The sequence below is a fragment of the Maylandia zebra genome, linkage group LG20, assembly GCF_041146795.1.
Source record: "Maylandia zebra isolate NMK-2024a linkage group LG20, Mzebra_GT3a, whole genome shotgun sequence".
Taxonomy (NCBI): Eukaryota; Metazoa; Chordata; class Actinopteri; order Cichliformes; family Cichlidae; genus Maylandia; species Maylandia zebra.
Window position 1 is genome coordinate 21,417,603 of NC_135186.1, and position 27,105 is coordinate 21,444,707.

At 44.0% G+C, this 27,105-nt stretch overlaps 2 protein-coding genes across 4 annotated transcripts in view; both read right to left on the reverse strand.

Moving 5' to 3' along the window:
- prkcz (protein kinase C, zeta) overlaps positions 1-18,012 on the reverse strand; it is a 106,221-nt gene extending 88,209 nt beyond the window's left edge. For 2 of the 3 annotated variants that reach the window (XM_076878830.1, XM_024799866.2), the window contains exons 1-4: positions 17,602-18,012; positions 10,484-10,605; positions 6,487-6,576; positions 4,075-4,125 (exon numbers count right to left, since the gene is read on the reverse strand). In XM_076878830.1, the coding sequence (XP_076734945.1) occupies positions 4,075-4,125; positions 6,487-6,576; positions 10,484-10,605; positions 17,602-17,678 (340 nt within the window). In that variant the 5' untranslated portion in view covers positions 17,679-18,012. The remainder of the gene's footprint in view (positions 1-4,074; positions 4,126-6,486; positions 6,577-10,483; positions 10,606-17,601) is intronic. The other variant, XM_004545942.6, reaches the window with a different exon arrangement.
- A 5,564-nt stretch (positions 18,013-23,576) lies between these two features.
- On the reverse strand, positions 23,577-26,841 carry LOC101463606 (L-rhamnose-binding lectin SML). The gene is made up of 9 exons (XM_004545945.3): positions 26,714-26,841; positions 26,538-26,570; positions 26,402-26,452; positions 25,555-25,690; positions 24,739-24,845; positions 24,622-24,666; positions 24,387-24,519; positions 23,858-23,961; positions 23,577-23,655 (listed from the first exon to the last, which is right to left on the reverse strand). The coding sequence occupies exons 1-9, from the start codon at positions 26,787-26,789 to the stop codon at positions 23,639-23,641; spliced, it is 702 nt and encodes a 233-aa protein (XP_004546002.2). The 5' UTR covers positions 26,790-26,841; the 3' UTR covers positions 23,577-23,638.
- Between the last annotated feature and the right edge of the window lie 264 nt (positions 26,842-27,105).

The window sequence follows — 27,105 nt, forward strand, 5'->3', positions numbered from 1 at the left end:
CACATAATTATAAATCAGACAAACAAGAACAAAGTCCATGGCTCAGTCCCACAACGGAAAACTGGGAATTATTTTAAAGCATTTTATTTGAAGTGAACAAAGCCTTGAAAACTGCTTCAGTACATTCAGTTTAGTAGCTACTAGTGCTGTCAGCGCTGAGTCTGCCTTGAAAAACAGACACAGTCTAAACATTAATGAGTAACAATGTTTCCCTGCTTCCTCATTCTTATTCTGTCCTCCTCCCTTCAGGAGAAAACAGCTCAGTCCTTCAGTCCTTGTTTCCTCCCATCAACACCAGCACTACGTTAAGGAGGGTTAAATGACAAACAGCCAAACAGGAAGCCACAATTAGTACAATGTTAATGTACATTATTACATGTGTCTACAGGGTGTGACCAGCACAGCTTAGAGCACAAGAGTGATCTAACTGAGTGTGTGTGACCCTGATCCAGATCCCTCATTACCTACCTACAGCTGTGTCTTCACACCGGTTCCAGTGGTATGGCACAGGAAAACAGCACAGGGCTCACCTCCCCTCAAACACATACACACAGGCTTTTCTGCACATGCACACTCAGGAGCGTCCAACACAAGCTGCTGAAACATGCTGTCACAGCAAATAGGCAGCGAGGGAGTGTAGCAGCAACCTGACAGTACACTGGTGGGGATGGGGAGCCAGCAGCGGTGACGACTCCACACATGAACTCAGCAAAAACACAAATGACACAGAAACATCTTTGCAGAAAAGCTTCCTGACCGACACGTCTAAAATAGTTCTGCATGTGTTACACGGACAGGATAAACTCTTAACTCCTGGTTACCTCAAACTGCTTCTCAAGTCCAACCATAAAATCCCCTCATACACCAAAAAGATTCAGTTAAGGTGCTTTCTTACTGAAATCCACCCATATGGAAAAGAAATAGTAAAAACGTATAAAAGACTTGCATCAGATGTGGCCTACTTCATATAGTGAATCATATAAGGCTTATATGATTTACTCATGAAAGTGGCCACTTTCTCGTTACTTTCATATATTGTTTTAGTAAGTATCCAATACATACAAGTTTCATTTATATAATTTTTCAAGGGATCTTATATCTGTTTTCACTCTTGTATGCTTTTCATACAAGTTTCACACAAGACAGATACAAACTCTATATGATTTATATATAGGGATGGGTACCGGTAGTAACCAGACCGAAAAGCAGCGCACATTTTGGTGCTTTATTTCGGTGCTTTTTTTTCCTGAGCTGTGATACACTTCTAGCCAATCATTTTACATTTCCGAGGATAGTAGGCGGGTCCAGGTACGTACGTTCTTTTAGAGCAGAGCTACAGATTAAAAATGCCCAAGGCGAAGCGGTCAAAAGTCTGGCTGTACTTCACAGCAAAATATGCAAACTCAGCAGCCTGCAACAAGTGCTTTAAGCTGATACTGTGATACTGTCAAAGGAGGTAACACCTCAAATCCGATGAAACACCTGGCGACGCATAGCGTTTTTTTTAAAAGCCCAGAAATGCGCCGTATTTGATAGCTTGCTGCGAGACCTCACACCGAGCACATCTGCTGCGGGTGTGGTGCCTGTTATCGGACCCGGAGTTAGCAACATCCCCAAAAACCCGAAGAGTAGAGTCCTGGGCCCTAGCCCTGCCAGTGTAGCAGAAATGATGATGGATGATGATGGCAGCAGCAGCTGTTCTTCTCTGCGTGAGTAGCTTAATCTTGTTCGTGTGTAATTTACGTTGAGTAGGCTAACCACGTTATTACATTAATGCATGTAAGGTGAACTAGCAAACACCATCATAGCTACATGCGGCTGTCTTCTTGTTTGATGGCAGATACTCCCTTCACCCTGGCCAAAAAGGCTAAAATGACCAAAGAAAAAGTGGAAAACAGTTAAACGTGAGAGGGTTTAAGTTTGTGTTTTTTCCATTGTTTAAGCACTGCTTCCAGCCAAGAGTGATACCATATATGCCCCATAGCTGCAGAAAAGGCTAACATTGTTATCGTTTTACAAAAAAAAAAAAAAACAGCTGAACATGAGAGGTTTTTGGACAAAGTTGGTGTTCTCCATTCTTTAAGCACCGGCACCGTTTCAAAAGTACCAGTTCGGCACCGGTATCGGATAAAACCTAAACGATACCAATCCCTATTTATACATATCTTTTCCGTATGGGCATGCTTACCATATCATGCTCAATTCTTCAAGAACCAGCTGATGATCACCCTTAAGAAGTTTAATATAGAGTGTTTGATGTTCAGAGCCCTGCACCTGCAGACTTACATGAAGGCCCAAAATCCACAGAAATTAAATATCAGCCATAACTAGGGATGGGTACCGGTGTCATGGCACCGGTTCTGACATAAACGGTAGTAACCAGACCGAAAAGCAGCGCACATTTCGGTGCTTTATTTCGGTGCTTTTTTTTCCTGAGCTGTGATACACTTTAGATTCTAGCCAATCATTTTACGTTTCCGAGGATAGTAGGTGGGGCCAGGTACGTACGTACGTTCTGTTAAAGCAGAGCTACAGATTAAAAATGCCCAAGGCGAAGCGGTTAAAAGTCTGGCTGTACTTCATAGCAAAATATGCAAACTCAGCAGCCTGCAACAAGTGCTTTAAGCTGATACTGTGATACTGTCAAAGGAGGTAACACCAAGAATCCGATGAAACACCTGGCGACGCATAGCGTTTTTTTTAAAAGCCCAGAAATGCGCCGTATTTGATAGCTTGCTGCGAGACCTCACACCGAGCACATCTACTGCGGGTGGGTTGCCTGTTATGCAACATCCCCCAAAAACACGAAGAGGAGAGTCCTGGCCCCTAGCCCTGCCAGTGTAGCAGAAATGATGACGGATGATGATGGCAGCAGCAGCCGTTCTTCTCTGCGTGAGTAGGCTAACCACGTTATTACATTAATGCATGTAAGGTGAACTAGCAAACATCATCATAGCTACATGCGGCTGTCCTCTTGTTTGATGGCAGATACTCCCTTCACCCTGGCTAAAAAGGCTAAAATGACCAAAGAAAAAGTGGAAAACAGTTAAACATGAGAGGTTTAGGACAAAGTTTGTGTTTTTTCCATTGTTTAAGCACTGCTTCCAGCCAAGAGTGATACCATATATGCCCCATAGCTGCAGAAAAGGCTAACATTGTTATATTTTTACAAAAAACAGCTGAATATGAGAGGTTTTTGGACCAATTTTGTGTTCTCCATTCTTTAAGCACCGGTTTGAGCACCGTTTGAGCACCGGCACCGTTTCAAAAGTACCGATTTGGCACCGGTATCGGATAAAACCTAAACGATACCCATCCCTAGCCATAACATTAAAATATTCTCACGTTGCAGTCTGGCAGGGCACACACACTCAACCCAGGAAGGTGTTCATGGTGTCTGGAAGCAGGTAAACTGGGACTGGGGATATATGGACTGGGTTGGCTCTACACACCAATCCACTGCCACCAGCTCTGACTGAGATCTAGGGTCAACACCACTGCTGCACAACATGTTCCTGTTATACTCCCATCAGAGTGTATACAAGAACCAGAACGCACACACACGGGTGTCAATGCACTGAAACACACATGCATGGACTGAGATGGACACGTTCATTTTATTGCTACAGTAATCGCACATGTGTGGGATGGAACTGCAGGGGCAACAACAACAATGACAGAAGAGGTGCAAAACAGGTCAACACACCTGATTATTGAGACAGAGCGCACACATCAGCTGTGGAAACAAAGAAAATGAACACGTGGATATTAGAGCTGTCAGCGTTAACATGTTAACGCAGCATCAGGATTAACGTGATTCGAATCTTTAACCCATCTGCAGCGCAGCACGGACAAACTTCGGCCAGACTGCCTGAAATGTGTTGACAGAGTCATTGCAGGGATTTTGAGTCACTCTGCGCTCCAGACGGGTTACATGTGCTACACATTTGAATTGTGATGACACGTTAACGCTGACAATCCTACTGGATATCTGTGTCACGTGGACACATACGTGTCCAAGGACATCCACTCTCACTTGATCTCACAGAATGAAAGCAGAGCAGGTTTACTCACTGTCTTCTCCGGGGCAGAGCATTCCCGGCTGCTCTGGAATACTGGGGAATACTGGAAAAACAGGAAAGGAAAGCAGACATTTGTTGTTGTCCTCATACCAAGCAGCACAGTTTGTTTTGTCAATGGAACCAAAAATGTCATTACTTCTATTTGAAGAAAAGACCGTGTGAAAGGTCAACGAGCAGAACTTGTCTGTTTTCACACACACCTATAGAGTCAAACAGCATTCCTCCTGAGTGAGATGGTTTCCACCCAGAGTGGACGGGTTCATACACAGTGCTTCCTGCTGAGCTCTGAGCGCAGGCTTTTATACAACAGGTTCACCCACTCATACCTTTTCTAACATTCACACTCCTTTGGATGCAGACACTTGGGGTTTGAATCTTGCCCAAGGGTTTTTGGCAGCCGGGTGTTGACTCTACCTTCTGAGCTACAGCCACCCCGTTAATACAGTTTTTAAAAAAGCAGTGTGGCATGCATTAAATTTAAGTAATCTTATCTGATATCAGTATTTACAGTATGGACAGGTAAGCTTACACTGGCAATGTTATTTCAGTCAGTCTTAACTCAGAGGCCTGAGACCTGAATACTTAAGTATGATGCATGTGTTAGAAGAAACAGGAACAAACAAAGTTCAAGCTGTTTTATAGACCCTACAGGAACTCGGCTGAAATAAAACTCGGGGCTAACTCCATGGCTAATGGTGACTAGCCAGCAGTCCAGCATTGGACCAACACCATGCTTAAGCACCTCCTACCAGAACAAACCATAGAAACATTAACTCACATTAACTCGTGAAAGCAAAAAGAAGATACTATAATTATCATTTTAAAAATCATGGTAATTAGTAAATATATAAAATATCCAACCACTTAAAAATACACACTACCGCTCAAAAGTTTAAGAAAACCCAAAATTTTCCAGTTTTTTATTGAAAGTGATGCAGTTTATTGTCTCATTGAACTCTGAAATGAAAGCATAGCACAAATAAGTAATTGGAGTTAAAAAAGAAATCATGGAATCAGTTTATAGACCAAAGTGTATTCTAACCTTTAACCCATCAGAGTAGCCTTCTTTGGCAGATATAACAGCTGAAGACAGTCGTGGCTTCTTTCTACAATAGAAATCAAATATTCTCCCATATCTGTAGGGTTAGTTCCCATAAACGTGGACCTTGTAGGCTGCTTTGCTTTCACTCTTCTGTCCAGTTCAAACCAGCTCGATGGGGTTTAAGTCTGGAGACTGTGCTGGACTCCGTGTTTTCAAGCTCACCACCTTGTTCTTTGTTCCTGAGGTAGTTCTGGCACAGCTTGGATCTATGTTTTGGGTCTTTATGTTGCTGTAGGATGAAGCCTTGACCAACTAGGCTCATACCAGAGGGTCCTGCATGGTGCTGCACAATGCTGTGGTACGTGTTTTGGTTCAGGGAGCCTCTCACTCTGTACAAGTCACCGACCCTGGATCCAGCAAACAGCCCCAGACCATCACACTTCCTCCTCCATGTTTGACGGTTGATACCACACACTGTGGAACCATCCTTTACCTACTCGACCACAAAGATCCTGTGTGATGAACACAAGATTTCAAATGTTGATCCATCAGTCCATAATACCTTCTTCCAGTCTTCAGCAGTCCAATGGTGGTGTTTCACGGCCCAGCCAAAACTGAGACTTTCTTACTACGACCACTGTAAAGCTGCTTGAAGCTGTTGTCCTGTGAGCTGCCCATCACACAGCTGTTAACTCTCAGAAACTTGTCCTCTGATTCAGTCGTATCTTTGGGTCTGCAGACCTCTTCCTGTCACAGTTTGTTTCTGAGCCTTTGGATGTTGAAGGAAACTGGACTCACTGACACCTTGACTTTCTTTGCAGTTTCTCTGTAGGACAGACCGACATTTATACGTGTTATGATGGTCTGTCTCTCTTCCATTGTTAATCACCTTTTTCTCCCCATTCTTGTACCATCACACTACTTTCTGCAGTACAACACTGTTCAACGGATGCTGACGAGCGTATGGTACCACAGTGTGTTGCAACACTGCTTTAATGCAGACAGAGGGGGAGGGGGGGGGGAGTAATCCAGGAAAGTTGGAACAGCTGTAGGAATTAGTAGCTCCAGCTTTCAAGGCTTGATCAACCTCCATTGCTGCAGAACAGATTAAATTGTTAACCCATGAAAAAGGCCTTTTTGTTCTAAGATGTACGTGATTTTTCAGTTGTGGGTAACCTTACCTTTGTTTTTAACCTCTGGCAGTTCACCCTTTGTACCATTTTAAACTATTCACTGAACTTGAACGACTTGAATTGCAATAAATAACTGGAAAAATTGGGGTGTTGTAAACCTTTGACCGGTAGTTTACTCCTGGAAATATGCATGCAGATCCTCTTTAATGAAAAGTTTTCCCAAACTCACCATGCAACAGTAATCCAGACCTTTTGGTTCGACTGTAAATCCGTAGCGCCTCCTCTAGCTCCATCTGAGAGGAGATGGTGCACGGGTCCCCTACACAGACAAACACATGCATGCAATCTTATCAATATAATCTTCTGATCAGGACTACAGACTGTTCGAGGTTTAACAGTCCAATTCAGTTTAAGTTCTCAGGAGTTTTTACTTTTGACTGGGGCTGCAACCATCGATTAGAGTAATAGTAATATGTAATAGAGTAATCTATCCTTAATTTATCAAGTAAACTGAATTTCCCAGAGGAACCCACCTGAAGGATTAATAAAGTTTCATCTAACCTAAGTAATCGGACTCTGCTTGTCCCCATATTCAACCATCTAGCACGATGTGCCAGGACCTGTCTGTACACCTCTGAGTTATATCAAGCAAAAGAAACATTTGTGCAGCCAATATCCACAAAGGCAACAACTTTGTAACAACAAAGGACTGTTCCCAGGCCACCCCACCCATCTGAGTGATCTGAGTAGAAAACCTTACTCAAGGAGCGGACTAAAACCCCGACGGTCACTCTGGTGGAGTGCTGCAGAGAAGCTTCTCCTCTCTGGAGCTCTGTCAATCAGGCTTTTTTGTTCGAGCGGCCGAGAGAAAGAATAAATGAATGCAGCAGTGCACACACATCCTTCATGATAACCAAAGCACTCGGGCCTTGGACAAAGGTTCAGCAACATCACAATGTGGCTCCAGAGCCACATTGTGATGGTGCCCAGCCAGAGCCCAGACTCGATGTGAAGATGGCACCAATGCTGCCCGTCCCCCGTGATGGAGTCTGAGAGGACAAAAGACGGGAAACAGCCAGGCTTACAGTGCCATACCCAGTCCTCAGACTGTAAGTGCTGCCAGAGGTGCTCCAAAGCAAACACTGTGACTATCCATGTACATGATGTGTTTTTATTTGTGATACATTTTCTTTGTTATTATGGGATGTGCTGTGTGCAGAACATTAAGGAGAAAAATAAAGTCTCATTTCCAAGGACAAACATGGAAAAACAAAAGTCGCAGGTCTTTGTTTCTATCACTTTTTTATCTTGACAATATTAGACAGCATCTCTTTGAATTACTGTGGTGTGTTTGGTAACAATGCTAATGATCAGTCACTGTGACTGTGAGTATTTCCATTGTAGTCGAGGCTTAGTGGACTTGAAACAAAATAACAACATTTATTTGGTTTATTCATCATAAACTGTGTGACAAATGTTGGATCCATTTTCCTGACACAGCTTTGAGGGAAATGTGCAGACAGTGAAGTTACGATAACACAGGAACTTGTAGAAAGTCCACTTGCTCCTCACTGTGTCGCTTCTGTGCACAGTCTGCATTGTCAGTCTGCGTCTTTGGACAGCCTTTCGCATGGTGTGTGACATTTATGCTAGCATAACATAACTACTTAATACTACCAACAACAACTCGGGTACTGTCCAGGAGCTGCAGGATACTGTCACATCATCAAAGTGAACCTGCTGTGTCTCAAAGCCTATTTGCACTGGATGGTGTGTTTTTGCCTCAAGTGGTGACACAAGTTTAATGTTTCCACCTATCACAGGAACAGTTTTCATGTAGATTTTGCCAACCATGGTGCTTTAATGGAGGGTATTGAAATAGCTGACCTTCTCTGTCTCTCTCTACAATAAACAGAGACATTCTTATAGGACACTTCACTGTCTAAGCTAACACAGCACAGACATGCTTCGCCCTGCACCGCTTTATTCTCTGTTACGTGACATTCATCACTGATTGTGTTTTTCACATACAAATGCTGCTCTCAGTGCAACAAGTGCCACACCACACTCTGATGTGACACACACACAACCCAGAGAGTCTCTGCTGTGAGGGTACCCTGCTACATGGGACACTTATCAGACAAACCGGCTGGGTGCAGGGTATTTTTCAAAAATATGAAACTGTGCACTGGAATCATTAATACTCGTCTGTTTATCAGTTGGTTTTGATTGATAAGCAGCTTGTATTTTTTACAGGAGACGCCCACAAAGCCAAAACTGACCAGGAGACCAGGCAAAGTGAATGGCAACAATGCAGGCTAAACATGTGTCAGGTGGGGAATGTTAACAGACGCCTCAGAGTCAAGGCTGTGAAGAGAGGCTGGGAGGTTGTTCCAGAATTTTAGAGCTAAGGACAGGAATGTACAATTCCCTATAGTTTTCACAGGAAGTCTAAGAATCTGGCTTGGAAAATAGAGGTGGAGTAGTTTGAAAATATAGGTGGGGTCTCATCTCCTACAGCCATGAAACCAAAAGTAAAGTGAAACCTGACAGGAAGCCTGTGCAGAAACAATGACAAGGCTGAGGACCTGTGACTGTGAGCAGTGTTGGGGAGTAACGGAATACATGTACCGCCGTTACGTATTTAGAATACAAAATATGAGTAACTGTATTCCGTTACAGTTACCGTTTAAAAAGGTGGTATTCAGAATACAGTTACTTTGTTGAAATAAATGGATTACACTGCGGTACTTTCCTGTTTCATTTTGTCGCGGGTCAGGACTGTTTGGGTTTTGTTTGACAGCTACGTTCTTTTGTTCCAGGCGGCAGCGTTACGGTTGCCATGGTTACAGGGCGACGCTCTCTCTCTGCGACTGTGTGTTTCCTGGGTGAGAGAGCGCCTTTTCGTTGTTGTTGTTGTTGTGCTAAGCTAACAGGCAGAATGCTACAAGCATAGCTCTAAAGAATGTAGCATCATGTTCAGTGTAGTCCGTGCTGCTGGGAGAATGGACTGCCATACACGTTATGTGTCTGTGAGCGCTAGGAGGGAGAAAAAGGGGAGTGGAAAGGTACGAGCAGTCATCGAGGAAAAACGGGAGCTGGAAGCATGTAAATATAATAATAACCACTTCAGCCAAGAAGAGAGCCTGACGAGCCCAGTTGTAAGTAAGCTATTAAGACTCGACTGTACACTGTGTTCGTGTTTTCCTCCGAAAACAAGTTCCGTTGGAGCAGCCTTTCAACGCCTCTCTCTGTCTGTCGCAAGAAAAGTTGACCCACACAACAAAGTAGAGCTATTTTTCGGCTACCAGCCGACAGGGACCCCGCCGTATTATGCTGGGCTTACACTGTGCGATTTTTTCAGTCGCGCGATTCAGCTCCTGCTCAAACTGTACGATTGACTCGCAGGGGTTAGAAGTTCATAGGTCACGATGCAGGGTCTCACACTATACGGCCCGATGCTCTGATGCGACCTGAGTGCTCACACTGTGCGTCCATAAAAATGAAGGTTATAACAGAGCGATTGATGATCGGGAGCTGGTCGTGAGGTGTCAATCGCTTCTCGTTACCCCACGTATACTACACGATGCACGACGCACGATGAAGGCCAAAATCGGGCCGATCGCCAAAACGATCGCACGACTCAAAAATCGGCTCAAAATGGGCCAAAAATCGCACAGTGTGAGCCCAGCATTAGTCAGAGGTCCCTTTACTACAGTTCGGAGTCGCGGACCTTCAGTAATAGTAATAAATCACACAGCAATAGTACATTCACGTTGTTGTAAAAAGCATGATAATATTGTAGCGGGTCAGGGCTGTTCGGGGTTCTGCTTGTACAGTTATGTTTTGTGTATGTTGCCATGGTGACGGGTGACGCCCTCTCGCTGCGACGGTGTGTCCTTCCGGGGTCAGAGGGCGCCCTATGTGTGTTGTGGTTGCCGCGCTGAGCAGTTAGCTAGTGGCAGTGTGTTCTTCTGCAAATGTAATAAACGGCTGTGCTCCCTGGCTAGCTCACGGGAAGCAAGACCAAACGATACCTCCGTCTCCTCCTTGTCTGAACTCGCCACAATATATTAAGTAATCCAAAGTATTCAGAATACGTTACTGTCATTGAGTAACGTAACGGAATACGTTACAGAATACATTTTGGGGCATGTATTCTGTATTCTGTAATGGAATACATTTTAAAAGTAACCTTCCCAACACTGACTGTGAGGCACACCCACCTTCATCATCGATCCATTTGAGTGTGATGGGCTGCTGGCTGGCAACACTGCACATGGTTTTCACCTCCTCACACAGTTCCACAAAGGTTACTGTTGCAGCCAAGTCTGTGATTAAAATGTCCCTGAAAGCACACAAACACAAAGACGTCAGGACCCAGTCGCTCTGTCGCCTCTGCAGACATTCCTCTTTGGCCCAATCAGCTGTTATCCTTTAAAGCAGGGGCTGGAGCTGTCGTCTCATTGGAGGGCCGCTTTAGTGTTCAAGTAGTACAAAAGAAAGAAACAATTAAACACCCACAAATATTAGTGAAAATGTAGTGTTTTATACAGTATTTAAATTTAAACTTAAATGTTTTAGGGTATTTACACTGGGACAAGTCTGACAGAGAGAAAGATGTTGGCTGGCCTCTGCAGCGGAGTTAATGATCCACTATGGGCCCAGGACTGTGGGCTCAGGTCTGTCTTAACGGTGCACCAACTGACACAATCACACTAAGTGTTACAAGTGTGAACTGAACCACCCACTCAATCCACTCACAGCCGAGAAAGATAAGCACCAAGTTTCTCTTTCTTAACTGTTTTCAGACTGTACTGAACAATATCTGTTACCTTTAGGCATTAAATAAAGTGCTGCCTTGATCTGGACCACCTCCTTATTCCAGGCCGTTTTTACTTGAGCCCAAACACTTTGTGTCTGGTTGATGATTTCTTGCTGTAACACTGCTTCTTGGCAGAAATCGTACACCAGTGGAGTGGAGCTCCCTGTTAAATGGATCTGCTTGTAGGGAAATGTTGAGCAGCAGAGTGGAGCAGGTGGATTGTGCCCACAGAAAACTTGCCAAATGTTCTCTGCCAATGCCAAGATTAACAAAAAGGAAATATTCAACCCAACAGGTCCTTTCTTTCTGTGCTAAGGTTGTATAAATCCACAGAACGATGGATGACATGTACGAGCCAATAAGCATGGCTGAATCTGTCGGCCTGAAAAAGAAAGCACTGATTTCATATCAGCACTGACCTCACAGCCCTTATCAGCTGTCAGCATTAAATAAGGGTGCGTATATTGAGTGTCAACATCGGCCTCAGTGCTGTGCTGCTGATTGGAGCAAAGTCTGCAGCCTGCACATGCCACACTGTTAGAATAAACCTTGAGTTAGTCAGCTGTGTGTTAGAGCTGCGTGAGCAGGTGCTGCACTGACAGCTCCCAGGCAGTGTGTCGGGCAGGTTTCTGGGTGTGTGTGCACAACAGTTTATGGTCAGTGATTGTTGGACTCTGACGAGGTGGGGCACAGACAGCTTGCTTCCCAGCAGGCATTGCTCCACGCAGCCGGCCGACACACAGGTCAGCGTGGAATTACATCACACATACACACCGCGCTTTGTTTATCATGCTAGCTCATATTTACCCAGAAGCTCTTTGGCTTTAAACAGCTCTCATTAAAATGTGTTTAATGTCATTTAAACGGTGCCACAGTTTTGGGTGTGAATGCATTACTGTCATCCAACATCACACTGAACAGTTTACAGTGCATCTCTCTTTTTACCAGAAAATCTGAAATTATTACATATTTTAATTCAACTAATGTGGATTCAAAGCAGCCAGGAGTGAAATCCTGAGAGGCAGCACATCATCAGCAAGAGCTACAGACGGAGGCAGAGCAGTGGGAACTGTGAGGCAGAACATTTAACTTTAAATACATTAAAAATCACTGACAGGTGGAGCCCACAGAGAGAGCACCTCAAACAAAGTGTTTCTCTTTTTGTTGTTCATGATCCAGGACCAGTGAGTGCTGTGTTACACATCTGTATTTACCCACATCTGTACAGCTTCCATCATGACCTGCTGCTGTAATCATTTCATTATGAAGTTACGATTACATTACTTCTGTTGTTGCAGGATGAGATTAAGGTTTCCCCATGGTACACATATACTCAACTGAAAGGAACGTTTACTCAAATATAACCTCTAGCACTGCCTTCCATTACACATGATATTGGTAGAGTTATTAATATTACTGTTATTGGGAGTAGTAGTAGTAGTAAAATGTGTGGTAATTTGCTGTGTGAATTACATAATGTTTCATTGTTTTATTCACCTGCAGCAGGAGCAGCACTGAGCTTTCAGTGGGAGCTGTTTACACTGACTGTTGTGCTGTTTCCCACTCAGCAGCAGCTCCTGTCTCTACCACTACACTCTTCACTCTTTATGCATTAATGCAAACACTGCTATAACAATGTTATTAACTCATTAATAAGTAAGTAGCTAAGTAATTCCACTCGATAAGTAAAAGTTGTTTTTTATGATATAAAATGTCTCCAGAACAGGAGGAGATGTGAGCAGCATGAACTCTGGTCTGCAGTATTCCTGTGAAACCCTTCCTGCTCTGCTGTTGTAATAAACTCAAACAGCTGAAGCCAAATGTGCATTAAACTCTCTCAGTCTGTAACTAAAGGTTAGCTGAATGCTGACCCTTGCACTGTGTGAACATACTGAAGAATGCTCTCAGGGATTGGTCATGTATCAGAGCATAAACATGCAGCACCGTGATCTTTGACCCCACTGATGAGAACACTTCACACACCTCAGTGATTGTGTGCTGGGTCAATCACACGCTGCATTACTGACTTTAGTTTTCACAGAAACTTTCTCTACTTTGAACCTTTTTGGGGAAACTCCATAAAGACCAACACAAGTTGTTATACCACTCAAATAAATCCAGGTTTTAGTCAGATCCCTGCAGGGTCGGCACATCTGTCAGCAGCTGTAAGTCATCTCAGACATGATGCTGACAGCCTCCACTCATCCTACTTATTCATATTGTTTGCTATTGTTTACTATCACTGACTTACTTGAATGAATGTCATTCACATCATTTGCATAAAGTTATGCATGCTGCAGAGGGAATGTTATTAGCAATAAGAATATATATTTAATTAGGACGATTCATTTCAAAGAGTCAGGTAAACATTGAATTGTTGCCTTACAGATAAAAGAAGTGGGAAACACTGGACTGGTTTGTCCCCTGATATCAATATTTACAGAACAGCTCCGGCTTAAGACACACTTCAGTGATTAAAACACACACACACACACTTAAAACGATTTGGGACAAATCAGATTAAGGTATCTTCCAGTTGGCCTGTCTCACACGTAGCGCACAACACGAAAGACTGCAAAGACTGTATGTGGATGCTACACACCTGACTCCCACTCGTGCTGGAAAAACCCACTCCACTCCCACGCCGCCCCAAACGTTGGCAGAATGAGTCTGGGTAAATGCATCTGTAGCAACAAACGTGCTCAGACGCCGGGTTGCTGTAGAAGCAGCTCTTTGGTGCTGGTTATCACCAACACAGAGTGAAGCTGGGCCTGAACCGTCTGCTGTGCAGCAGGTAGATCAGGCAGGAAGCTGAACACAGAGAAAGGCTGACTGTCTGAACTCAACATGGAAAATCATTTCAGAGCGTTGTGATTAAAGATTATACTGGTAGGATTAACCTGAACCACACTGGTGACATCACAACTGGCTCCTTTACACACAGGCCTCCAAAAATATGTGGAAGGGTTTTAACACAGCGAGAGCTGAGCAGCGTTTCTGAGCCAGAGTTTGGAGACAACAACAACAACAGTGCTGACATTCAGAGGAAACATGTGATGGTTTAGTCACTCGGTCGGGATCTCCTCTTACAACAGAACAGAAGAATACTCATCACATCCATATTTAAGCACAATGCCCCTGTAAGGGGGATAACTAGATTAAAGCATCAAATCATCTACTGCGGGGTCAGAGGTCAGAAGACAGTAGGCTCGACCGGGGAATCAGAAGAAAAGACGTGATGAGTTTTGAACAGAGACAGCGCCATCAGCAAACAGGTGTGACGACTGGTCGCTATGGGGACTCCTGCCCCACACGCGTGTCTGTGTCTCAGGTTCAGACTCAGAGAGCCTGGCACACAATAAATCTGTGAGCAGCAGAAACTTCTAGTCTACAAAACAGTCATCACTGATGTTTGTGGCGTTCATCACACAGACGCTGTGACAGTGCAGAGGCAGCCCGCCACGCTGGTTTCACAGGAGCACACTGTGGCAGAAGACACCAGGCTGCACCGTGTGCAGAACCACACCGGTGCATACGCTCGGCACACTGTGTTATTCCAGCACTCATTCACTCAGTGAAACAGCAGTATACAAGCAGATTAATGGGATAAATACTTGCTGTGTCTCATCTTCAAACACAAACTAAGGACAGTGTGATATAGTCATCATCATCCATTCTCTTCAGGATCGCGGGGGGTGGAGCCTATCCCAGTTGTCATGGGGAGAGAGGCGGGGTACACCCGGACAGGTTGCCAGTTTGTCACAGGGCTAAAACACAGACACACACAACCATTCACACCTGTGGGCAATTTAGTGTCACCGACTAACCCCACTGACTGCATGAGTTTGGACTGTGGGAGGAAGCCGGAGTAGAACCCACGCAAACACACGGAGAGCAAAGTCCACAGAAAGACCCCGGCCTGATGTTGCTGTGAGGCAACAGTGCTAACCGCCGCGCTGCCCATATCTGCGTCTCATCTTGAACCACAAACTAAGGACACAGGCCAGTGCCATGTAGCTGTCATGCTAGCTTTAACCGTCGACCGTTACGATGCTGATTCTCATGTTTTAACTTTTAGATTGCACCTTTTTACTCTTGAGTGAAGATGTTGTTTCATTTTGATGTAAATATTTTTTCCCGTCACAAACTGAACATATGTTGTACACAGCTGTGTTTTAAATAAACAGCATTGGTATGTGCAATAAACTAAAACTAACCAATCAGAAAATCCAAGTGTTGTAGGAAATGAAACTAAACTCTGAGTGTGTCTTTGTTGTAAGGTGTGGGGCAGGATTCTGTACCTGGGAATGTAAAGTCGTACACTGAGCATGTAACAGCCGGGAGTCAACCCGGCACAGTCAACAATCTGGGCCGCTTTGGAAAATATGAAGGAAGGCATACATTTTGGACTTTTAGCTGTACTTTCACAAGTTTTACAACTTTATCTTTATTGATACTCATGTTACACCAAAGTAATTAGGTAACAGGTACACAAAACAGAACCACACATAGCAGAGTATCGTCTGCTTCGTCCAAACATCTTTCAAAAAGTGTCAAACAGAACAAAGTCTGGACACTGGGCTGTCATGATGGACAGTTTTGTACTTTAGCTGTTCATATCTTAATGTTTGACCATCACATTATTATGAATGTGTAGCACAAACACTGTCTTTGCTAACGAACAGAAAAACAAGGATTGAAGAGAAAGACGTAATACATAGCAGACTGCTAAGTCTCTGGTTTGAGACTGCTCCACCTAAACACAGTTTGGGTGGAGGCACAAGAAGCCGAAAAAGCGCCCGAAGAATAATAAACCTAAATCTGTGAGTGGATTCTGTAATGCAAAGATGGCAGTGTGTTTGCTCCTCGCTCTCACGAGGTCACCAGCAGCACGTGTTGTTTTCCACATTTACACAAAAGTAGTTTGGAAAACTGATCACACTGTGAATGTTTCCCCAAGTGCAGTCGCAAAGACATCAAGCGCTACAATGACACTGAGCGCCCCAGCAAAGGAAGACCAGCAGTCACCTCTGCTGCTGAGCATATAGACATGACCAGCCTCAGAAATCACAGATTAACAGCAGCTCAGATTAGAGCCACACAGAGCTCCAGTAGCAGACTCATCTCTACATGTTCAGAGCAGACTGTGTGAATCAGGCCTTTATGGTCAAAGAGCTGCTGAGAAACCACGACTCAGGAAAAGCAACAAGGAGCAAAGATTTGTTTGGGCCAAGAAACACGAGGAGTGGACATTAGACCAGTGGACATCTGGGCTTTGGTCTGATGGGTCCACATCTGAGATCTTGGGTTCCAAAAGGTGAACGGAGGGTCTCTGCATGCACGGTTCCCACCGTGAAGCATGGAGCAGGTGTGATGGTGACACATCTATGTGCCAGCAACCATTATAGCGCATTATTACAGCTCCAGTACTACAGTCAGTATAAATGAGACCATATCACCCTAACTGTTCAACAGGTTGCCCATAGGAGCCAGGGTAAAGTGTAAAATCTTAGTCCTCACATTAAAGTGCATCCATTACCTTGGCCTCCTTATCTGTGTGATCTGCTTCATATCTCCACTGTTTCCTGCTCTGTCAGAGCTTTCACTCATATTGTTCCTTCTGCTCGTCTGCCCACTGTGGAAGCAGAGCTTCAGTCGCTGGGCTCTGGACTCACTTCCTCCGCTCATTAGAAATATAGATTCCCTCATTTAAGTCACAGCTCCAAACCTACTTGTTTAAACTGGTTTACTTTAGTACAGATCTTACTCACTGTCAAATCTTTGTTTTTATTTGATGTTTTGTTTTTTGTTTTTAATCTAAGGCACCCTCAAATAAAATGTATTTTTATTTACTTATTTATTTGTGTCATTTTGGCAGCATTTGGGGCATTTTCAGGCCGTGTGCTCTAACAAACTCCTCCTGGAGATGTAATTGGTTCAACCTAAAGATCCTGCAAAGCTTTTGAGTTTTTGGTTTTGGAGCCCTCCGTGACGGGACGTCACACCTCCAGTCCAGTCTGTCCCACACACGTGTGTCAGTATTAGGTTACACTCAGGCTTCATCAGATATACGTGAGATTTTCACTGTGGACTCGATATCATATGTGACATACACATGGCGTGTAATCTGCGTGTTCTGTCATGGTGATAGTACACGGACTGTTTTTTCTGCTTCCACGATAATAAACTTGCCTCGTTCATACAAACACTGTTCCTGCGTGATGAGGTGATTCCACAGTTGACTGCAGGAAACCTACCTCTAACCAGCAGCGGCCCACTTCCACTGCACCTCCACATGTGCCCATCATCAACACAAACGCTGACTTTATGTGAGGGTGAAAAATATTCTCGAAGCTTCCTCTGATGTCATTTTTCACGCACACAGTGGGTTAAACACAGGTGCCACAGGTACTAAAGCCTCTCTGACTCACGAGCTCCAAGAAGCCCAGGCTGCGTGCTGAATAGCTGTTAGTGTCCATTCCACAGGTGTTTCCTACTTACTCACGGAGAGTTACTTACCCGCAGTAGTGCGCTTTAATCTTCACAAACTCCGAGTTCAGGTCCATTATGGATCCGTTTGACGCTAGCATATGCATCGTACAGTTCAGCTCCCCCGTGTCTACGTGAACAGGCCCACGCTCGCTGTGTGATACGTGGATAGAAAGTGGTTTCCACTCGCAGATGACAGAGGACCCTGTACGCCCAGTGCGCTGAAAACTAACCCGAGCGGAGCCGCTTCAAACTTTCTGTCGTTAAGGTAACATCGGGGACTTTGGGGAAGTCTGTCACGTCCCGTGAATAACGGCGGTGTTTCCGGCCCCAGCTTTCAGAATAAAAGCTAATGCGCAAGGTTTAAAGAAGCGCTCTTATTCTGAAACGGAAAACTCTTCACCTGTCATCGGTCGAGCTCGGAGTGTGGTCACACTTGACGGGCTTTCTTCCGGTTCACTATGGTTACCGTAATCTAAATTCACCTGTTCACCTACCGGGGCTTCCCGCCTGTCCCGGCAAACACCGTGCTAATAATCTGAAAGGATACGGACAGTGTGCGGTCGGGTTCATGACTACTGTTCTCTTTTTATGCAGTTTTTCCTCATAGAAATGATCCTCAAATACTGTAACTAATACTCTAATATGTTCTTCTCATCTCCCAGCGTTACAGCCTGTTCCTACGACATATTTAAATAAACAATCACATTAAATGTACGCGTTCATTAACACTGTGGTCAGTATCACGCGATCCGTACGGTGGCCCTGTAGTGATCCGTGTACACACCAGGTAAGGGCAACCTCTGTACCGGCAAACAGAAAAAACCCGACATAACCAGTCGTGTTAATATGGTGTTTAGCGCCCCCTAGTGGTTAATGGCAAAAACGTTATATGCATGAAGTGTGGAAAGTGACGCTGTAATGCTTTAATGGTCGGTGCTGAGCCCAGAGGGGAAGCTGTTGTGTTTGTGCATCAAAAACCAGAACAGATCGTCCTTCTGCAGAGGCTGAAAGTACGGACACTGCCCCTGCTCACCGAGAGGAGCCCGCAGACCGCGTAACCGTCTGAAGGATACCGCCTTGACACCTCCCAGATAAGAAGGGCACACTGAGCCAAACCCAGGACACGCTGGGGAGATTGTTTCGTGGCTATTTTAGGGACACCTCGATGTCCCCCAGAAGAGCTGCAGCGGAGGAGAGAGACATCCGGGTACCCCGACGAGCAGCGGATGGAGGATTCACGAGTTATTAAGTAGTTCACTGTTTCACATTTAGCGCCATAATTATTTGGATAAAGTAACAACTTTGGTCGTTTTGCCAGCCTATACCATCAGAGTGATCAGAGACGTAAATATCAGGAAAAAATGGAAATGAAAATCCAAACCTGTGAGGACTGAGAAGCTGAGTTTGCAGCTCCAGACAGACTATGAAGATGTTCACCCTGAGTTAATTGCATGGGTCAGTAATTTACTAATAACAATAATAATTAGTGAGGTCTGACACCAGGATTCACTGCCTGAACGGCTAAGTAAAGAGCAGTTGGCCCTGGGCCCACATCCAGATCTATACTGCTTTTACAAAATCAAATTATTACCTGATAGAGTACAGTAATCAGATATTACCTGATAGATTACAGTAATCAGATATTACCTGATAGATTACAGTAATCAGTAACCTGATAGAGACCAAACAGACATAACAAGATAAAGATAAAAAATATGAACAAAACTGATAAGATATAACAGTCAATATAAGCTTTGGTGAGTTCAATCTAAAGATGATGATATTATGTGATATTAGTAAGACACAGGATGATGGACTTTGTTGATTTTCAGTGAAAAAGATATTGAGGTTTGATTTTTAGTTGTATTCAAAATGCTGTTTAATAGCACTTACTGACTATGAAATTTCAAAATAAAATGCTATCAGAGAACATTCAGGCTGGGTTCAAAAAGTCCTCAAACAGGGATTCATTGGTTTGTTCGTACCCTCAAATATGACCCATATGAGTTTTTCCAAAATGAGCCCATACAGGTCACAGGACGCAGCTGCAGCATGGTGCCATGCAGATGTAGTACGTGGCACGATTTGCATTTTAAGCTTGTTTCCTGGCATCTAACGCAGCTCTGCACGAAGAGAAGGCAACCAGCTCTCACTAAATGGACGACAGGCCTTTTCTACTCTAATTAAACACTCCAGCACATTCTACACGTGATCTCACACAAACATAAGTATTGTCTTTATTGTGCAGGCACATCGACAAGCAGATATATGGTAGACGGCTTCGGAACAAACATTACAAATTAGAAATAAATAAACGTGACTAGTAGTAGAGTTTGAAAATGAAAACTTTAAAAATCCACCAATGAGCCTGACCAGTTTAAACTGAGTCATCCATTAATCAGCTGACTGTGGTTAAGTGGGCAGGTGGATGACTTCCCTGCCTCTCCACTTGTGCCCAGTGACACCTCCTTAAATGAACATGAATACAAGCATGTCAGTGTTGCTATAGTGAAGGAGGACACATATGATAGTTTTACACAGCAGCATCAATCTGTGCCTCCTACTCTTAATGTGTTAGCTACAGTGGGGCAAAAAAGTATTTAGTCAGCCACCGATTGTGCAAGTTCCCCCACTTAAAATGATGACAGAGGTCAGTAATTTGCACCAGAGGTACACTTCAACTGTGAGAGACAGAATGTGAAAAAAATATCCATGAATCCACATGGTAGGATTTGTAAAGAATTTATTCGTAAATTAGGGTGGAAAATAAGTATTTGGTCACCTCAAACAAGGAAAATCTCTGGCTCTCACAGACCTGTAACGTCTCCTGTAAGAAGCTTTTCTGTCCCCCACTCGTTACCTGTATGAATGGCACCTGTTTGAACTCATCATCTGTATAAAAGACACCTGTCCACAGCCTCAAACAGTCAGACTCCAAACTCCGCCATGGCCAAGACCAAAGAGCTTTCGGAGGACACCAGGAAAAGTATTGTAGACCTGCACCAGACTGGGAAGAGTGAATCTACAATAGGCAAGCAGCTTGGTGTGAAAAAATCAACTGTGGGAGCAATCATCAGAAAATGGAAGACATACAAGACCACTGATAATCTCCCTCGATCTGGGGCTCCACGCAAGATCTCATCCCGTGGGGTCAAAATGATCATGAGAACGGTGAGCATAGATCCCAGAACCACACGGGGGGACCTGGTGAATGACCTGCAGAGAGCTGGGACCAAAGTAACAAAGGTCACCATCAGTAACACACTACAACGGCAGGGAATCAAATCCCGCAGTGCCAGACGTGTTCCGCTGCTGAAGCCAGTGCATGTCCAGGCCCGTCTGAAGTTTGCCAGAGAGCACATGGATGATACAGCAGAGGATTGGGAGAATGTCATGTGGTCAGATGAAACCAAAGTAGAACTTTTTGGTATAAACTCAACTCGTCGTGTTTGGAGGAAGAAGAATACTGAGTTGCATCCCAAGAACACCATACCTACTGTGAAGCGTGGGGGTGGAAACATCATGCTATGGGGCTGTTTTTCTGCCAAGGGGACAGGACGACTGATCCGTGTTAAGGACAGAATGAATGGGGCCATGTATCGTGAGATTTTGAGCCAAAACCTCCTTCCATCAGTGAGAACTTTGAAGATGAAATGAGGCTGGGTCTTCCAACATGACAATGATCCAAAACACACCGCCCGGGCAACAAAGGAGTGGCTCCGTAAGAAGCATTTGAAAGTCCTGGAGTGGCCTAGCCAGTCTCCAGACCTCAACCCCATAGAAAATCTGTGGCGGGAGTTGAAAGTCCGTGTTGCTCGGCGACAGCCCCAAAACATCACTGCTCTCGAGAAGATCTGCATGGAGGAATGGGCCAAAATACCAGCTACTGTGTGTGCAAACCTGGTAAAGACCTATAGTAAACGTTTGACCTCTGTTATTGCCAACAAAGGTTATGTTACAAAGTATTGAGTTGTATTTTTGTTATTGACCAAATACTTATTTTCCACCCTGATTTACGAATAAATTCTTTACAAATCCTACCATGTGGATTCATGGATTTTTTTTTTTTCACATTCTGTGTCTCACAGTTGAAGTGTACCTCTGGTGCAAATTACTGACCTCTGTCATCATTTTAGGTGGGGGAACTTGCACAATCGGTGGCTGACTAAATACTTTTTTGCCCCACTGTAGATTAGCAGTTAGCACACACACTGTTAGCCTGCTGTTAGCTAGTTAGCATTTCTCCTCAGCTGATGATTCACTTTTCATCAGTGAGACGGCTGCTCTGTTATCAGATGGTGCTGAGACCTGGACCTGGTGTCTGCAGTATGGATCAATTATTTATGCTGTAAAACCTGGACGAATGACGACGACAAGAACTGATTATTAAACATCTGCAAACAGCATTCATGTTACATTTCATGAAGGGAAAAGAAAGGAAATAAAATGTTAGTATGTTGTTTAGACACTAGAAATAAACTAATAGATCACCCATCAAATCAGTTTCACTTTATCATTTTTCAGATTTTTTTACAAAGATTATAGATCAGCATGTTTTATTTGCGCTTTGTCCACTGATTATGTCACTGATAAACACAAGCAGAACAGACTATTTTAGACTTTTCAAAGGTTAAAATATGGATTCAAATTTAAAAGGTGACTCTGTGATCCAGGTGTTTGTGAGTTTTGGTAGAATCTACATGGATCTGATTGTGTTTCCGTTCTGTTAATCTCATGTATTTCACTAATATTCCTAAACGTACCAGCCAACAGTGAGAGAAGGAAATCTTATTGTATGTTATATGTGTAGTGTTGTTGGTCCTGATGAGGAGCACCTCAGGGTGCCGACTCACACATTCTTTATTATTCAGTGAAAAGCCACTGACAAGGCTCCAGCTTTGTGTAACTCAGCTGTGAGTCTGTATTTCTGCATTCATCGTGACATAATGTTCATCACTTACTTATTTCAGCTAATTTTCTTTTCATGAATCTGATGGTTTCTAATGAAAGTGGATATGACAAAGACCAGGAGACAGAAGAAAAGGAAGCAAACGGGTGAAGGGCGGAGCCGCTGACCCCTCACAGAAACCTTGCTAGGATTTTGTTTTCTTTGCATACATTTATTTTGTTCATTTAATTTAAATTTTTAGCACTTTGTTGCTTGTGGGTTGTTTTTTACATACCTGTAAATAATGACCAAAGGCCAAGGCAATTATTATCAACTTCTAGTACTAGTGCTATTACTGGTAGTATTACCTTTAGACTTCTGTGTAACACTGCCATGGTAGTCAACCGTCCCCGTATTCCAGCTTGTCCAGCATGCTCGAGTCTGTCAGAGCTCCTGTTGGTCTGTCACGTCCGCTCCTGTTCAGGGTTCTAGCGATTGTCTTATTTGAGACTGAGGTCCTCGGGTCTCGTGGCACCTCTGGGGTCCTCAGACAGATCTCCCAGACTCGCTCTCTGTGCTTCTCTTTGACTTTCAGTCCAGCTGCTGACACACTGTGATAAGTTTGTATCAAACCTGCTTTGTGAGAATCGCCTCTTTTTCTCCCGTCTGTTTCTTTTGTAGTTTGAACTTGATTGAGTGCTCAGCAGCAGTTTGCTTGTGTCATAGCTCAAAAAAGGTCAACTTTTTTTATTCATTTTAGTTTTTTGCGTGTAAATAGAAATCATTTCTCCTGCTAAGGAAAAACTAGTATTTTTATAAATGTCATGTTGTTGCACTAAAGATTCACTTTCATTTCATGTCTTCACTTTGATCCTCTTGTCGCCTCTGACCTGAGCGATCAGTAAGAATAGAAATTGGAGATAAAGTATCTGAATTTCAGGAGCGGGACCACGCCTCCAAACACACCCCCTCTAGTTCTCATCTCTATACGTTCCCCCAGTTCTACAAGCTGTTTGTTCTCGTTCTTAAATGAGGACGTGGGCCCAGTGAGTGAAAGCTCTGTACAGATGTGAGGACACATGAAAACACTGACGAGTCACAAACACACAGAAACTTGTTGTTTTTCATGTATTTTATTTAGTGAAGGATACTGTTACTGCAGGATCTTTAATCCTCTCAAGCACCTACAGATTCTGCAACAGATCAAACACACACAGTCAGACGTGGTTGGCTGTTCACTGTAACAGTTCACATGAAGATGGAAGCTAAATAAAGCAGCCTGTTATTGTTGGCATCACAGGTGGATCACTGAGCACCTGTTTGGCTCTGCCGCTGGTTTTCCTTCCCCTTGTGTCATGAACCGTTCACATACTCTTCATCCTTTGAGCTACTTACTCAGACAGTTGTAGGTCAGCTCCAGGTATTTGTACATACGCGGACAGGTGTCGCCAAGCATTCCACTGCTTGCTCTCATAGAACAGGTGCGTTTCCCATTACACCTGTGGATGCAGAGCAGCACAGTGCAGATGAAACACTTAAAGGCAGGTAGTAAAGATCCCCAGCTGACAATGCAAATTAAAGACACATTTGTTTGTTGTTTTCTCATACTAGACGATGTGTATGAATGATGTGGATGTGCAAAAGAAGTACAACACTAATTATGTAAATCCAAATACTGGTGATTAATAACACTGATCAAACCCAGGCTATAACCCCTGGCTGTGTGGGGACAGCAAACGCTGTGAACACAAAGTGATGGTTGCACGTCCCAGCTCACCCAAATCATACTTTCAGCTCCGCTAGCTTCAGAAATATATGTCGTTAGCTACGAGAGGAAAGTGCCAAAGACCAAAGACTTCATAGTCATGTTTAAGATCTCGTTGGTCACTCACAGTAAAAAGTCACATTAATGTTAAAGCTGTACCTTTCAGCAACTTTGCTAGTGGGGTTTGAACACTTGATGTTTTCCATGTGTGAGGCCTCCCGTCTGAAGGAGCATATGTGTGGATCACGGCGCCCAAAATCAGCATGGTACACGTGGATGACGTGGCCCTGGTCTGTCAAAGAAAGCAGTGCGTGCTGTTGAAAACTGAAGAAGGGTGCTTGGAGAGGCAGTTATCAGGACACGTCAAAGTTTGTCGGGTCACACGTGATCTTACCGCACTGCAGTTCGACCATAGACTGCTCGCAGGTTATCAGGTGAACTGCCAAAGTAACATCAGTCAGATTAGGTGGAGCACTCAGAGCCTACTGTTTAAAGCAGGTGCGTGACTCACTTGCTGGTATACAGGTGTAGGTGGTCTGGATGTATTTAAAGGTGTCATTGCAGGGATCTCTTGCAAAGATGGCCGGGGTTACTTCACACACCTTCTTGCCGTCACAGCTGAACAGATAATAGAAAGTAGAGTCAGCAGTGAAGCACCATGGGAAATCCCACCAACGCTGAGAAGAACAGTCTTTCATTGGGTTCTACGTGATTATGGGGTCTTGTAAGGTAAAAGGAATTCCCCACAAATATCATCAAAGTGAAATCGTCTGTTTTGTCTGAGGCGAAAGGCTCGCAGTCCCAGCTTTGCACTGGATCTGATAACCTGGCATTTCTTACTCCACGATCATTATCCATGAAAGCAAGAAGGCACTCTGATTCTTTTATATTCACTTTTCAAAAAGCATCTCGTCTTCCAGACATGATCTCTCACATCACTGAAGTTTCACACTATACATGCAGCACATTTCATCCCCTGTTATTCTACAGGACCTGTCCCGACTTCTTTGATGTTGGGCTGAGAAACAAACTCAGAGCAGGTCCAGTCAATCAACAATCATTTATTAAGCACATGCATGTGGCGATGTACACAATACCACCTTCTGTGTCGATCTCAAGAGGAAGCACTTAGATACACAGTTTCATATGTCAGGGTTAACGCTCCTTCATGCGCAGGCAGATAACATAACATGCATCAGTTACAGTTAGAACAGACATAATTCCTTTTTTGGTAATCTTCTATAACACTTAGAAATATCTATATGTGGTAATCAGCAGCAGTGACATCCATTGATAACAAATACCGGTGTGTTATTGGGACGTATACCTTGTCCTGATGGTGTCTTCAGCACCCTCCAGAGAGCACGCAGTATTGATGGCCACCTCTTCAGCTTTCTCTCCACTGCACGTGTCCCGGTCTCTTCGTCCATACATGGACTCCTGGACACGAATCACTCCAGTTTCTGTTGGACATCACAGAGGCAGGTATTCAAACGCAACGACAGAGCTTACCAACCAGGGACGTCTGCAGCTGCCGTCAGCTTCACAAACTCACAAACACAAACTGCAGAGATGCTCACTCGCTGCTTTGTATGCTTCCCAAACACAAATGTCATTCCTGTCTTACATACTCTGTACTCATAGAACCAAATCAAGGATCCCTTAAAGAAACGGGCGTGTTTTCCAAATCTAACTTAGTGGTGATTATATTAAACTCATGTGTGCCACTTATTTAGTTTTGATGCAATGTTGTGTGGAGGTTCTTCCAGGCGGTAAATGACGGTGTATGTTTGCTGAAACACTTCACAGGGTTTAAAATCCACCCGTCCATTCTCTCCCGCCTATCCTCAGAGTGTGGGGGTAATGTACCACCGTGTGTGGCTCCTGGCTCTATACGACCACTGTGGCTTTCTGTATGGACACTTTTTCTAAGGCAGCTGAAGAGATGTGAATAAAAACTGGAGGAATAGGACACTATGGTGTAAAGCTTCTGCTGGATATCAGCATGTGGAGTTCTGTACTCATGGTTTAAAGTCGGTCCTGAGTGTTTCTGCTCTCGTACCTCACTGTGTGTCTATGATGTGATCTGTGTTCGACATTCGTCCCCAATAAATAAATAACAATAACACGTAGAAACACTGCAGCGCTGAGAAACATGAGTGGTTGGGTCTTACCACAGCTCAGCCGGTGGACGTGGTTCCCACACGTGATGACTCTCTGCGCACCTTTAAAGCACACATGGAGCAATTAGTCTAACTCACATATTAAAACTAAGCACACTGAGAAACAATCAGACTAGCAGACACTTACCTGTGCTAACAAGCAGACAGGCTGCTGCCAACACTGAAAAACAAAGGAGCAGCACTCTCAATTTATAATGTGGCCAAATATGAAAACACGTGATACTTTACCCTTAAATACATGAACTGAAGAAATCTTCTTCAGCTAGAAAACAACATGAATGAGAAAATGCTGACTGTACTCACAGAGCGTGCTGCTGAGGCGGAGCATGGTTTCAGGGGACCCAGTGAGACTGATGCTTGCAGCAGAAACACGCAGCATTTATAGCTTTGAGTCTGTTTGCAGTCTCATCTTATCGTGCTAAACAAACCTTACCCCCCAGACTTTTGTTCAGCTGGATACGTGCCCAAACATGTGGCCAGGTGCTCGCCCAGTGAAGGATTTGACATGATTATACACACATGCAAAGAACATACAGTCCTGCTTGGATCAAACGTGCTGCAATGAATTTTTGAAGTGATCGATAACAGTAGAGCTCTTTACTGAGTTCATGTTTGGACCTTTGCTTTGTTTTTTGGGGGGGGAGGGGGGGGGGTTATAGGGTTTCTGGAGGTGTGGTCCTGTCAAACAGCCTGTT

Coding starts and splice junctions, on each gene's coding strand:
- LOC101463606 (XM_004545945.3), bottom strand. CDS start 26,789: ATGCTGCGTGTTTCTGCTGCAAGCATCAGTCTCACTGGGTCCCCTGAA. Junction 26,571..26,713: donor CCGCCTCAGCAGCACGCTCT/GTGAGTACAGTC, acceptor TTTGTTTTTCAG/TGTTGGCAGCAGCCTGTCTG. Junction 24,520..24,621: donor TATGGTCGAACTGCAGTGCG/GTAAGATCACGT, acceptor TTTCTTTGACAG/ACCAGGGCCACGTCATCCAC.